Below are 15,474 nucleotides of genomic sequence, written 5' to 3'. Positions count from 1 at the left end.
CCTGCTGCCAATTAAGTGACCGGTATGCTTTCATTATTTATAGCTGTGGCCGGACACTTCAAGAAAAGCAAGAAAATAATTCCTTTATAAATATGTGCTGCTCTAGAGTATGCCGCCCACATAGAAAAACGATGGGAGATAAACAATGCTGGCAGAGTGTCTGCACAGATACCAAGAACTGATATAGCTCTTTAAACACTTGACCTCCAGGCCCAATTCGTAACAGGTTCCTGTAAGTCCTTTTCATGAAATCCTTTAGACTGCACCTGTGATGAATTATGCAGCATCCTCAAAACATTTTCCCCTAGATTCATCATCGGCATGTTTTGCGAGTCTGTAATAGCGATTAATAAGGAATCGCTATTACAGACTCGCAAAACGGGATTCATGTAGGAATCGCAATATTTATTGCGATTCCTACAGCTTCCTTATTTGCGATTAGCTAATTGCTAATCGCAAATAAGGAATAACTCCCCATTCATTCCTATGGGCCTAAAGGCCCGTAGGAATGAATGGGAAGACATATCAATGTGCGAATCGCTATTTGCGATTCGCATTTTGATTGTGCGATTTCAAGGGTGTAGGGGTGTCCAAAGGACACCCTGTTGCACCCCTGAAATGACATTGGATGCTGGTGTTACTCACACACATGTCCCAAGGACATGTGTGTGTGTAACATACAGCTTAGAAAAATGCACTTAAGTGCATTTTTCTAAGTTTCCGCAATTTACCACGAGGTTTGACTTTGCGGTAAATAGCGGCCCAAAATTGCGAATTCACAATTTTTAAATGTTTCATGAATTGCATTTAAGGAATCTCAAATAGACATTCCTTAAATGCAACTCCTCGCAAATTTGCGAATTCTATAATAGCGATTTTTGCATTTGGGATGATGAATCCCGAATGCAAAAATTGCGCTCGCAGAGGGCCAGATTCTCAGAAACTGGCCCATTGCGAGCCGATATTCCGTTGATGAATCTGGCCGTTTGTCCCTTGCTATGAAATATTTTACCCACTGCAAAGGCATCCATTGTATGGATTAATACAATTGTGAGCCTTCCTTGCCAGAATTAAAACGTGATATACAGGTCACAGAAACATTTGCAGGAGGGGCTCAACCCACTGAGTTACCTGATCAGCATGGTAATGTAAATCAAACTGTGCTGCGGTGTGCTCATTCATGCTTCGTGGCCTCTCTGTTAAGTTTCGGTTGGCACCAGATGTGTTGCGTTGCCCATCCTTGGTCTCACCAGTGCCCAGTTGGCTGGCAGATTTATCTCTATTGCTTGTGCAGGCCTTTTCTTCAATAGTAGACCTTGTGGGCAGAGAGGTGATTTGCACGTTTTCATGGGTACAGGTTAACATAAACATAGTCCCATGTGCTACTTTGTGCCAAGGAAGGCTTAGGAGCAGCTGCAGAGTTTCTCACTCTCTACCCTTTCTGCTGTTGAAACAGTGCCCCCTCCACCCCCTCATCAGCCAATGTCATGATTATACCATTCAGTGTATGTATATATCAAAGGGGACTAGCTACTAGGCAGGAGCTCCTAATGTGTGTTAGCGGGACAACACATTTGTGTTTTAAGAAGACCCTCACTCACCAACCTAGTTGGTGACATGCATGCTTCATCATCGGGTCCCACCCAAGGTACCGAATGCACCTTGGGTGTGCTTCAACACCTGGATAACGCGGAGCTGGTTCTGTGTAGTGAGTGTGCAGTGAAAGTGAGATGAATGTGATTTAAAAAGCTGTCCGTAGGGTCCCGGTTTACGACAAAAGACTATTTTAATGTATGGGCCCTCGGCAATAGTTAAAAAGAGAGTTGGATATCCGTGGAGGTAGTTAGGCTCCGATATCCTATACAACTCAGTGCTCATGTTATGTTCCTCGAGGTTGAAAGGCTGAGACATCCAGCTGGGACTCAAACCTGTGACCTGCAAGATGAACTCCAGCCTCTGCAGCATGTACATTGACCTGCTAAGGTCTTGCGCAGACTCATCTAAGCAAACTCTGAGTCATCAAAGGTGGTGCACTTGTTCACTGTAGAACCTGGTTAAGTAGGATGTTATCACCATGTATTCACTAGACCCATAAAATCCGATTCCTTCGCGTATCAGGGGGTCTGATTTTAATCTTGTATCAGAGGGCACTGCCATGGCTATTTCATAATATCGGTAGAGGCAATTTATCATATATATTGATCAAGGTTTAATGATATTACCACAATTGCTGTCTGAGATCTGACCAGATGTAATCTCTCTGGCCTGTGATCATTTCAGAAATAGCAATGCTCCCTGCGCCTATACATATTTGTTTGTCTCTGGTGTGTATGGCTTTTGATGAATGTATGACGTTACAACGGGTACATTCACAACGCATACCATTACAACGAAACTTTTACAACGCAGGATCCATTACAACGCAGATGCTATTACAACGTTTGCCATTACAACGTAAGTATGGGTATTTTTTTTAATTTTAATTAATGGGAATGTAATAGTAGTGTAAATGTTGGATAGTGTAGGGGTTACAATTACTATTCTAACTCAAGGGGGGTGTAATAGTAGGGTAAGTGTTGGATAGTGTAGGGGTTAAAATTAAATTAAATACTTACCCATACTTACGTTGTACTGGCATGCGTTGTAATATCATCTGCGTTGTAATGGATCCTGCATTGTAATGGATCCTGCGTTGTAAAAGTTTTGTTATAATGGTAGTGGGTTGTGAAAGTTTTGTTGTAATGGCTGTTTCCCCTTTTGATTTGTACATGCTTTGATAGGCGATTTTACTTTACATAAACTCAGCTTCTAAGTAGCCTATAACACATATAACTCATTTTCACACTGTTTAAAAAAATTAAAAGCAATTAGTGGTGAGAAACCGAAGGAACCCAGGCTAGGATAGTTTTTTACGCCCCTCCAATTTCTAAGTTCACCAACTGCCTCTGCAAAATACTCATTTTTTTTCACTCCCTGCATAGAGACTTAGGGCCTAATTATGACTTTGGTGCAGTAGCGCCGGCTCTCCACCGGTATGGCTTCGCCAAAGCTGTGCAAGGTCTGCCGACCTGATTATGAGTTCAACCCGTACAGGAAGACGGTCCTTTGGCCTTTCCCACGGCGGTGCCAGAAAAACAGGCACCACAATGGGAGCAGCAAAAATGCTGCAACGCAGCATGGCCGGTGACGTCTATGCCGTGCTGGAACTGGGGTGCAAGCAGACAGGGGGGCACATGTTGTGAATGCATCCCTGTGGCAGGGGGAGCGTTGGGACACTATAGGGCCCCCTTTGATCCTCAACTACCACCCTTTTCTAGCAGCTGGCAGTGAAGGAACTCGTAATACGCTCAGCGAGATTGCGCCAGTCCGGCTCAGCATGCTACATTGGGCCTCTGTCGCACCACCTCAAGGGAACGGCGGTTCCCTGGAGCAGGCAACGGTCCACCGCCGGTACAACTTTGAAAGTTGGAATCCGGCAGACGGTGGACCGCCACTGTTGTGCCACCATGAGTGCGCTGGTCAGGTGACTAGTAATCAGGCCCACAGTTATGCCAGGGCAGCTGAACTGTTTGCCCCCCCCCCCACATGAAGTCACATCGATGTGTACGGTGGGCCAAGGATAGGAGTAGGGCAAAGCAATAAAGGGGCAGGAAGGGGGAGGGTGTGTACCAACTGGAGCAGGGTAGGTCTAAAAGAAGCATGTTATCAGTACTGAGGGGAGGACATTAAACAAAGGAAGTGACGTGGTGTGAGGTGAGGTGAGTACTGGGCAGTTCATTGGTACATCACAAGTGCACTTACTTTCCTGCAATCATGCGCATTGAGATTGTCGTGTTTAATATGTTGTTAACCTCGTCTATTTCTCTTTGGTCCACGTGCCTGTGTCTAAGTGATGCCCAGCTATTGTTTGAGACGTGGTTATGTCCACCACTGACACTCCCAGCCTTGCCCACTTTGCGTGGTGAGCCCCACTTACTTCAGTAGCTGTGGATCGGGTCTTGAACCCCTTGAGGCCTCATGAAGTGTCCTCCTTATCCGAATATGTGGGAAAGAGATGGGCGACCCCATCTGTCGCTGCCCAAGTGCCCCACTGGGAGGCCTGCCAGCTGTTCTCGGGGGCACTCCCCCAAAAGCATCCTCAATGATACCCTGTATGGCGGCTTGCGTCATTTTGGCTATCAATTGAATTTAAAATGTCCTTAATGGTCTTCTAAAAGGTTCTGGATGTGAGCAGAATTTGAGCATCAAAGATGCTGCTATGAAACTACTATCCTTCCGGCCGTGAGGCGGGCCCCTGATACGTCTGCTCTATTGTGACATCATCGGCAGCAGATGAGCGGCCTCGGCCAATGGCAAAGTCCCGAGGGCGGGCCACATCTCTTCCTTTCTTGTTCTGATGACGTCATGAGACAGGTGCTCCTCCCCGCACCACACCTCAACAGCCCTGGGTCGCGTTTGCCGGGTCAGCACGCACCTTGGTGACGTGCGCAGTTTTAGCCATATAAGACAGGCCCATTGAGGTGTGATTGTTACACCGCCTTGGATCATGGAGGCGAGGCTAGCCGCTCCCAGTCAGTGGAAGGGAGGGAGTGATTGAAGCTATCGTTGTGGGACAATGCAGCACGAGAGACCGGGGGCGAAAACCTCCGGCCTCCGACGCTCGGACGAGTGCAGCAGCTCCAGTGCGAGCAGCAGTGACACCTCCCTGGCAGGGCCCCTGATACCGGCCTCCCAGCCCGCCATCACCAGGTTTGTGCTGAATAGTTTAATAAGCAGATCTAAAAGCATCCTTTCTTGAAGGATCAGAGATTTGTTTTAGAATTTTACTTTACAAACCCACAAAAAAAAAAATATATATATATATATATATTCAGTATTTGATAAATTTTACAACTCGCTTGTCGGGTGTTTCTGCATTCAAGCAGTTATGATATTATAAAGACCTGTATAGAGATTTGTGCTAAAAACATTTATTGGGAACTAGACCAGGTCCATAATGATTTTTATGGACATTTTCGGTCTTTGTAATTATTACGACTGAATTTTTGATGAATGGGTTAATTGTAAATTTTGTATATATTGTATTGTACTTTATATGCTCTAAACAGTTTATTTGAATTAACTTCATCTTGATTTGTGATTTCAACATATTTTCAGTCATTTACATTCCCTGCGTTTTTATGTCTGCACTCATTTCTATTTCTATGTAACAGTCATGTGACACACAATAGGAGGTGTGGCCCCTAGGAAGGGTCAAGGGAAAAAAAGCATATAAAGTAAATGGCAGACTGTTTACAAGGTGTGTGAACAAGAGTACGTGGTACTCGAAACGCGTCACTTGAAGGGTCGTGAATAAAAAAGATCATCCTGCCTGAAAACGTGGGGTCTGCCTTCTTCTTTCGCCGCGCTGCGCTGTTGGCGTGGAGGTTCGAGGATTGTGCTACATTTAAATTCCGGAAGCTGGTTGTCTCCGGTAGCAGTACCCCCTTCTCTACAAGCGGTTTTCGTCTTTACAGCCACGTGTGGAAGCAGCGTTCCGGAGAGGAGCAATACGGCGAAACTAACCCCCTGCAGCTGAAAGGAATCCGAACACGGCGCTGAACAACGCTTGGAGGCAGACCGGAGAGGTCGGCCACGAGCACAAGCATCGGCGCCACAACGGACACCTGATTAAGCTGAGAGCAGGTGAGAAGGCAGCGTTTTCCGATTCAGGCAGTAGAACAACGCAGCGGCTTGGCAACAGCCGGTTATAAACATCGTAAATCCCTTTGTTACACCGCAAAAACAGTTGCAATAATGTCCGCGAACTTGGACGAGGAAAGGGAGGCAGCGGCGGCATTACTATACAACAATTTACCGCGCAGTGCGTCTAACAAACAAACGCATGCAACCGTTACCAATCCGGTTGATCAAGACGTTAAGCAAATGTTGAAAACGCTAGAAAAAAAGTCAAAATCCGAAGTAACAAAGTGGTGGGAGCACAAGTCCCTGACCAAATATGAAGAAGCAGGAAGGGTGCCAAGGGGCTTACGGATATTGCTTGCCCCCAGTTTCGTGGATCCAAATCCCGCCATGCTTAAGGAATGGGGAGAAAGCAATCTCATTGCATCAATGAACTTGATTAAGATACTGATAAAATATGCATTGTTGGACAGAACAACACTATTAGATGAAATCAAAAAAATCAATGAGGAACTGGACAAATATGAGGAAACTGACGTTAAAACTATGATTCAAAAAAGTCGCAAAGAAATTGGTGAAAGATTACAGAAACATGAAGAAAAAATTAAATTGCGGAAAATCAATAAATTTCAGAGAGATCTTGAGGACTATGAAACAGGCAGAATTTATACCTTCTCAAGAAAGTTTGACCAGGCAAGAAAACAGCGCCAATTAACTAATCAAACAAAAGCGGCGCAAAATCCAAATGTTGGGAAGGAACAAGTATCGGCGAATGCCTTTGACCAAGACTCTGTGTCTCTTTCCAGCTCATGCGGTACCAATGGTTCATCCACCAGTCTCAACCAGGACACTGAATTACAAACCATCCTGGACCTAGGAGAGGAGGTCGATTTTTTAGTAGAGGACCGACTCAGAACCTTGAGCCGAGGACGCAAAACAGCGGCGCCGGAAGCGGCGCAATTACAGGCGCAAAGCAAGGCGGCAACGCGCCAAGTCAGCCGCAAAACAAAAAGAAGCCCTGGTACAAAAAGAAAAAGAACAACAAACCGCAATAGAAATGGCCAGTACCATCACCAATTTATCAAATTTGACTTTATCTACAGCAGAACAACAGCTGTTGTCTCTTGGATTAAATTACTGTCCAGAAAGTTCGTTCAACTACACAGGCACCAGAGCAGACGTGCTTCTATTTATCAGAAAACTTAAACTCAAGAAGTTTTTTGCAATTAAACCACAAACACAAGAAACCAATCGCATTGAAACCAACAAATCGCCTGGTGATGTTATGCTAACTTCGGCGAATAATGCGAGAACCCTGTTGACCTTGTGTGACCTAGGATCAGGCTCTTCTACAAACACAAATGATGACGACACTTTGAATACACAGGATCAACTTCGTGCCATTGATGTGGTGCAGAGGGGAGCAGGGGAAAGCCCCTTTAAGACAGCCAGCAAATTTGTCCCAATTATGCCAAAGGACGCCGTGGACATATTCCACGAGTGTGTGGTGGAGGATTTAAAAACTCTCAATCGCCAAATACACAAACAAAGACACATCAAGGAAAAAAAGTTCAATTCCAAACTTGTCCAGGACAACCAACTTATGGACAAGCTCAGTAAAAACCAGGACATAGTAATCAATACATCAGATAAAGGAGGCAACATTGTTCTTTGGCCCAAAAAAGACTATATGTTAGAAGCATCCAGACAACTGAGTGATAAAAATTGCTACACAATCAGCAGCGGATTGGAATATAAGAGAGCTCGAGACACTCTAAAACGCATGCTACTGTCCTACAAACGAGAACAGTTGATTTCATCGGATGAATATGGATTCCTACATGTGGACAACCCTGTGATGCCTCACTTATATTTAATTCCCAAAATCCACAAAATGCGCCATCCAACTCCAGGCAGACCAATCATCTCTGCAATTGGAAATGTGGGGGAAAATGTTTCCCGCTATATTGATTACTTTTTACAGGGGCATGTCAAAGGTCTGGCCAGCTATATTAAGGACACGGGCGATTTTCTATCCAAACTCAGTACGATCCAATGGCAAGCAGAGTGGTGCATTATTACATTGGATATTGAATCCCTTTATACTTGCATTGAACATAGCAAGGGGATTGAGGCAACAAGACACTTTTTGGGACAGAAAACATGTGAGTACTATGGTCACAATAAAATGCTCAGTGATCTAGTAAGCTGGTGTCTAAATAACAATTTCTTTATGTATGGTAAAGACATTTGGAGGCAGACCAGGGGTGTTGCCATGGGTTCCTGCTTCTCCCCCAGCTACGCGTGTTTACACGTGGGCTGGTGGGAGGAGCGGGACCTTGTGGCCACACCGGGTTTCATTAATGTCCAGTACTGGATGAGATTTATTGATGATGTCTTTTGTATATATAATGGCGACACGACAAGTGCACAACAGTTTGTCAATGCTCTCAACACCAACTCCAGCAATCTTTTTTTCACTTCTAGTATCAGCAGGGATTCAGCACAATTTTTAGATGTCCAGGTTGACATTAGGGAGAACAACATTGTAACATCATTACACCGGAAACCCACTGCTGGCAACAGTATTTTACATGCCAGCAGTGGTCACCCTAGGCATGTAATCGAGAGTATCCCCCTAGGGGAACTTCTAAGACTGAAGCGAATCTGCAACAGTGAAGAAAGATTTGAGGAAGGAGCAAAAGCTATGTTGGAAAGATTGAGGGCCAGGGGCTACAAGGAACAAACCCTTTCCAAAGCTTTAACAAAAGCAAAAGAAAGATCTAGAGAGTCCCTTCTTTCACCCAAACCCGCAGACAATGAGAAGACTGAGTCAGTGCCAAGACTAATCATCTCGTATAGCCGGCAACAGAGACAAATCAAGGCAATCATCAATAGGCATTGGCCTATTCTAAAAACTGATGGAGTTTTGAATCCTAGGGTCTCTGATAAACCGGTGGTCACCTTTAAACGAGCATACAGTATGCACAGTAAATTGGTTAGATCTAGCCCCGGAGCTAGTCAGTGGCAGTGACTGGCTCACCAAAAAGGGCTTTTTTAAGTGCAGCTCGTGTCGCGCTTGTAAATTTGGGCAAAACACCACCCATTACGACAATCCTTTCTCGGGCGCAAAGGTGGCAATCAGGGGTAATTACAATTGCCGCACGGAGTTTGCTGTATATATCCTGACATGCACCTGTGGCCTGAGCTATGTAGGTAGCACGAAGGCGCAGGTGCATGTTAGGATATTGCAGCATCTCCGGGCAATAGTCAATCATGACTCCGCATACCCCGTGGCACGTCATTTCGACATGGTTCATGCCAGGGATCTGGCATGTCTTAAGTACTATGTCATAGATGCGGTACCAATTCTGAAACGAGGGGGAGACAGGGACAAAATCCTCAGAAGATTGGAGACCCAATATATTGTGGCGTTGGACAGTAAACAGCCCAACGGACTTAACGCAACTGAGGATTTACACAATTTTTTGTAAACATGGGTTGTTCCATCAGATAAACAATTTCCTGTTCTTCACTCCCCAATACATCTAAATGGATGAAGTGTTCCTGTATATTAAGTCTTGAATCAGAGTGGCAGCTTACATATCCATTGGAATGTATCCATATATTCTGATGGGAGATAGCCCAGAGAGCTCCTGTTTTGTACAGGCTTGCTAACTAATGAAAGTTTACATATATTGTATATATTGCCAATTAGTGAAAGGTTACATATATTGTATATACATGAGTTAGAGTTATTCTGTCACTATTCAACAAAACTCCTTTTCCAAATCCCCTTTTTCCGGATTAGCACAGAATATGTAATTATCCCCCTTTTCTCATTTAGTCATTCTTTAAATTTAATGCACACCCATCCGCACATCATGAGCACTTTTGGAGGTGACTTTATCACATCATATGTACATATTTAGGCACTTATAGGTTTTTGTATATAGTTGTACATAGGTCTTAATATTTATGACAATGTAAATTCATGAATTGTGAATTTTAATAAATATTGCAGACTTCGGCTCATGGGCAATACACAATTTAGCTGTCACGCATATATAATATCACATGAATTATAGGTCTTAATTTCTATATTTTTTGATACTGAGATACATATGTATAAAATGAGTTTTATGCACTTTATGTCTAAGATATTTGAATTATTGCATTCAAGCAGCAATTTTTTCAGTATTTGATAAATTTTACAACTCGCTTGTCGGGTGTTTCTGCATTCAAGCAGTTATGATATTATAAAGACCTGTATAGAGATTTGTGCTAAAAACATTTATTGGGAACTAGACCAGGTCCATAATGATTTTTATGGACATTTTTGGTCTTTGTAATTATTACGACTGAATTTTTGATGAATGGGTTAATTGTAAATTTTGTATATATTGTATTGTACTTTATATGCTCTAAACAGTTTATTTGAATTAACTTCATCTTGATTTGTGATTTCAACATATTTTCAGTCATTTACATTCCCTGCGTTTTTATGTCTGCACTCATTTCTATTTCTATGTAACAGTCATGTGACACACAATAGGAGGTGTGGCCCCTAGGAAGGGTCAAGGGAAAAAAAGCATATAAAGTAAATGGCAGACTGTTTACAAGGTGTGTGAACAAGAGCACGTGGTACTCGAAACGCGTCACTTGAAGGGTCGTGAATAAAAAAGATCATACTGCCTGAAAACGTGGGGTCTGCCTTCTTCTTTCGCCGCGCTGCGCTGTTGGCGTGGAGGTTCGAGGATTGTGCTACATATATATATACATATATACATATAAAATCACTTAGCGAGCACCAGTCGGTTATTGCCATTTATTTACTGTTCCAATTATATTCTATACTCCGTGATGAGCGAGCGACAGGCCTGACTTTATTTGGAGTCACTAAGTTGTGTTTTGAAATCTTGCGTTGCCCATTAAAGTCCTAATAGTATACCACTGGTAGCATTAATACCTTTAAAACAATCTATTTTAATTCTCTTTTTACATTACATTTTTGTTTTTCTACTCATGTAATGCATTTATGTGCCGTTTTCTATTTAGGTATGGAGGACAGTACCCTCCCAAATCAGTAAAGAACTGATCTAGCAGTCTAATGAAAGGCTAATAGGCCTGGGGCAGTCAGTGTTACGCCAGGGTGAATCCACGTATGCTGCCAGGATTGGCACAGACTGGCTGTAGTGATAAACCCACACTCCTCCGATTGGGCACTCCCAACATCTCTAAGAAGTACCAAAGCGCGGAGTGGCAGAGTCCCCTCTTAGATTGATTTATGTATTGGTTACCCCGCCCATCTGGGCATGCAATCTTCCTCAGGATTAATGCAGGCCTTGACTCAGTGCTTAATTTGTCGAAAATAAGTGCCAGGGACTTTGTAAGGGACAACCCTAGCTTGCACCACCCATTGCCACTCCCATTGCTGCCATTGACAGTGCCTAAACCTACAGAACTATTTACCATCACAAGTGTGACAATTTAGACTGTTCGAGGCAGCAAATCTAGTAGAATGGCTTCGGGTGTCAGGTTTTAGTTGGTTTTAATGTATATTGAATTAACAAAAAACTGTTGCTCCGCTTATGCCTAAATTACACAAACAGTTCCACCATGTATCAGCTGTTATAAGTGCCGGTGCTCAGCACCGGAAACTACAGGCTCAAATTAAGCACTGGGCCCTGATGAATGGATATAGTATTAAAAGGGGTTGTCGCTTTTTCTCTCCGAAGTGCTCTAATGGCTTACGGGGAATGGATCACAGCAAGTACAATTACAAGTACGTAAAAAAATAAAAAGGGAGGAATTGTAGGATATATTCACCGGTACAGAGTAGAAATATCGCCGCAAAAATATCGCGGGTCAGAAATATCGCCGCAAAAATTTTGTGGAGAAGAAATAACAACAACAAAAATATAGTTGACAAGAATATCGACTGACAGGTAAGTAATATCGATTACAGAAATATCTTTGTAATAAATATCGTTTACAAAAATATAGTTTGCAAAAATATCGATTTATTAATTATTTTATGTATTTTAGTGTTTTTAATGAGAATTGTTTGTCATTTTATTATATGTTTTAGCGAGTTACTAGTGAATAATTTATTTTACGTTTAATTCTGCGTTTTTAGTTCCATAGCGGGTTGTGGGTTTATATGGGAATAGGTTGGGAAGTAATTTAATTTTATAACATTTATTGAATAATTAATGTTTTAATTGATTAATTATTAATAGTTTCATAATTAGTTGTTAATTAATTTCAATTAGTCAATTAATAAATAATTAGGTGAATTACTTAATTAATTTTAGGTGTGTGTTTTGGTGTTTATATGTGTAAATTGTGTGAAGGGTGGTAAGTAATTACATTTTTTTATTGATTGATTATTAAATACTTTTAAATTAATTACTATCAATTCTTTATTCATTATTAATTGTAATTGTGTAATTAATTTTGGGTGTGTTTCTGGTGTTAATATGTGTAAATGGAGTAAAAGGTGGTAAGTAATTACTTTTATATTGATTAATTCATAAATTAATTTTGGGGGGGCGGAGCTAGCCAGCGTCGATGGTGGACGCATAAGTGCGAGGCTCCTCACCATCACCTAGTAAAATCCGCTAATTTATCCTTTAATCGATGTGGCCGAGTTCCAAAACAGCAGGGGCCTCCTCCGTTCCCCCCGCTCTGGCCCCGGTGAGGATTGCAGCGCGGGACGATCCCGGAATCTGACGGAGACGAGCCCCTCCAGCGGGCGCCGGACCAGGCCGCAGCCACCGGTCTCTCCTAGTTGGCGATCCGCTCTGCGTCACCCGACGTGCGGCCACTGACGGGACCGGCACCCGGAGTACGCCGGAGGTCCGGAGAGTGGCACCCTGATTTTGCACCCGAAGACTGGTGCAGGGACCGGAGGCCTAGCGGAGGGGTCTGCAGCGGACAGAGAGCCTAGCAACGCCAGTAAGCCCCACTCGGACGCCCGGGGAGAGGACGTGGGTGAGGAGTCTGCATGCGCTCGGTGGTCTGTGGTGGCGGAGGCCTCCCCCCTGTGAGCGGCACGCACTGAGTCGGAAGACAGGTTTCCTACGGTAAGGAGCGCAGTGGTGAGCGGAGAGAAGGGGTATATGAACTTGTGGTACCCCCCGGCACGGAGGCGCCAATTTGAATACAGCAGTTGCAGCTGCGGGATAACGGGCGGATGACATTTTGGCTAGCCTGGCCTTGGGGCACGAAAGACTCAGTGCAGGAGTGAAGCGGAGGCTGCGGAGACACGGCTCTTTTCCGTTGGTCCCCAGAGGAGCTGCTTTGAGGGCAAAGTAAGTGTGGACTAGCAGCTCCCCCCTGCCCCCCCCTTCTTTCTGTGCGTTCAGTCTCAAGTGAGCAAGCCCCTGTGGGCGCAGAGTCTCGGGCCGTGCAGTACGGGCTCTGAGGGGGTAGCCTCACATAACGCTGAGACCCTGCCGAAGCTTGGCGGGAAGTGCAACACATAGAAGTCACCCGAGAAAGAGGCGGCCTGTGCAGTTACAGGGGCACGGATCCCTCCTGTCCTCAAGAAGCAGACATGGGGAAAGGGGATAGAACGCAGACAAAACTATCCTTTGACCAACGCCGGCAGAAGGAGCCGGAGCCACATGCAGAACCGACGCCACCTCGTGGTGGGGAGCCGGGGGGCTCACTATGCGCGGAGATCAAGGATATGCTGACGACCATGGAAAAGGGCCTAAAAGCTATCAGACAGAGATTGGCGCACTTAGAGGGACAGATAGCAGATTTGGAGAGGCAGCACATAGCGGGCATAGCTGCGGCGGGGACCAGGGAACTTCTGGAGTTCCTTAAAGAGTTTAACGAGGAGGCAGAAAGGGAAGTCCGTCACCTGGATAAATACGCAACGACGCGCGTATATGGTGAAGGGGAGCGACCTGGCTCTCTACTGGCTAAAATAATGAAAGGCACCAGGAGACGACAAGTGATCACAGAGCTGGAATCGGAGACGGGGGGCCTGCTCACTGAGGAGAGAGAGATCCTGGCCGAGTTCAAAAACTTCTACGCAGATTTATACACTACTAAGATATCCGGGTCGAGGAACAAATACATAGCTACCTGAGCTACATCAGAATGCCGTTCCTCGAGAACTGGCAAAGAGACTTCCTGATGTCCCCAATTCAACAGGAAGAGATCTCGGACGCGCTGGATAGTATGAAGCCCGACAGTGCTCCAGGGGCGGACGGCCTGACTGTTAGCTTTTACAAAGCATTTAAAGACAGGCTCCTCCCGCACCTATCCACTCTCTTTGACGATATATGCGAGGAAGGCACCATGCCGCCCTCCATGAGAGAGGTGATGATAGTTACGGTCCTTAAACCGAGGAAACCACACGCCCAAGCAGGTTCATACCGACCGCTGTCCCTATTGAATGTGGACGACAAACTGTACGCTAAGGTGCTGGCCGCTCGGTTGGCGATGGTTGCCCCCGACCTGGTAGCCCCTGAACAAGCGGGATTTATTCCGTCACGCAACCTCACCTATAATATACGTACGGTGATGGGGACCATCCAGCACACGCGACAGGACACCAAGGCAATAGCGGTGTTCCTGGATATGGAGAAAGCGTTCGATTCTGTAGAGTGGCCATTCCTGAGTTAGAGTCCTTAAGAAACTGGGGCTGGGAGAACTGTTCCTCCAAATGCTGGGTGCGTTATACCACAGGCCCACGGCGCGAGTCCGACTGGGCGATAGGGTCTCGGAGCCGTTCGACATTAGCAGGGGCACTAGGCAGGGATGTCCTCTCTCGCCTCTGCTCTTTGTTCTGATGGCGGAACCTTTAGCCTGTGCGATCAGAGAATACCACTCATATGAGGCCGTCAGCTATCCTACGTACAAGATAGGAATATCTACCTACGCCGATGATACCTTGCTTTATGTCAGAGACCCGGCTAATAACCTATCCTCAGTCCTGAGGGAAGTGGTGCACTTTGGTGCACTCTCTGGACTTAAGGTGAACTGGTCCAAGTCAGTTGCGTTCCCCCTTACTCCCGTCACTGAGCCCTTCGACATGGAGTATCCGCTCCAATGGACTACTGAGCCGATTCGATATTTAGGTATTATGTTACACACTGACCCCAACGTTATGACTAGGGAGAATTACGGAGTGGCCTATAGCAAACTGGCAGATGACGTGGAGATCTGGTGCAAACTACCATTATCTCTAATGGGACGCATTGCCATAATGAAAATGGTGGTACTCCCGAGGTTTCTATTCCTTTTCAACAATATTCCTATCGTGTTGTCCAAGGCCTTTTTTGCTACACTAACCAAACTCCTCATTCGCTTGGCCTGGGGTGGCAAACAACCTAGAGTGAAATGGGAGGTCCTGAAGCTACCGTATGAGCAGGGGGGCCTGGGTGCGCCAGATATGAAAAGGTATTACAGAATCGCGCAGGCTACCCATCTCCACACGTGGATCCACGGAAGTCCAGATATTCCACATGTGATAATGGAAAAACTGTTCGCGGACCCTGTGCCCGTCCCGGCAACAATATGTGGCCCTATGGACCGCAGAGTGGGGACGCTGGACTCTATTATGACAACTAATCATGCTTGGCTCTCACTACTGCGGACACAGGACAAAGAGTTGCTGTACTCGCCGCACATGCCTATACACTGGGCGTTGTGGCTCCCCACTTTGGTGGAGACAGAGGTTTGCGGCACACTCCGCAAGCTGGGTGTACACACGATGGGGGACCTGTTTGAACAAGGAAAGGTTAAGACGTGGGAGCAGCTCACGCGGGGAGG

At 45.2% G+C, this 15,474-nt stretch overlaps 1 protein-coding gene across 1 annotated transcript in view; it reads left to right on the top strand.

Moving 5' to 3' along the window:
- The first annotated feature begins 4,615 nt into the window (after nt 1-4,615).
- The window catches only part of LOC147706362 (SUN domain-containing protein 3-like), a 142,449-nt gene continuing 131,590 nt past the window's right edge, over nt 4,616-15,474 (top strand). The window contains exon 1 of the mRNA XM_086929071.1: nt 4,616-4,749. Within this exon, the coding sequence (XP_086785197.1) occupies nt 4,616-4,749 (134 nt within the window). The remainder of the gene's footprint in view (nt 4,750-15,474) is intronic.

Source organism: Lissotriton vulgaris, chromosome 7, assembly GCF_964263255.1.
Source record: "Lissotriton vulgaris chromosome 7, aLisVul1.2, whole genome shotgun sequence".
Taxonomy (NCBI): domain Eukaryota; kingdom Metazoa; phylum Chordata; class Amphibia; order Caudata; family Salamandridae; genus Lissotriton; species Lissotriton vulgaris.
Note: the sequence above shows the minus strand (reverse complement) of the source record. Positions and strands in the feature narration are given on the sequence as shown.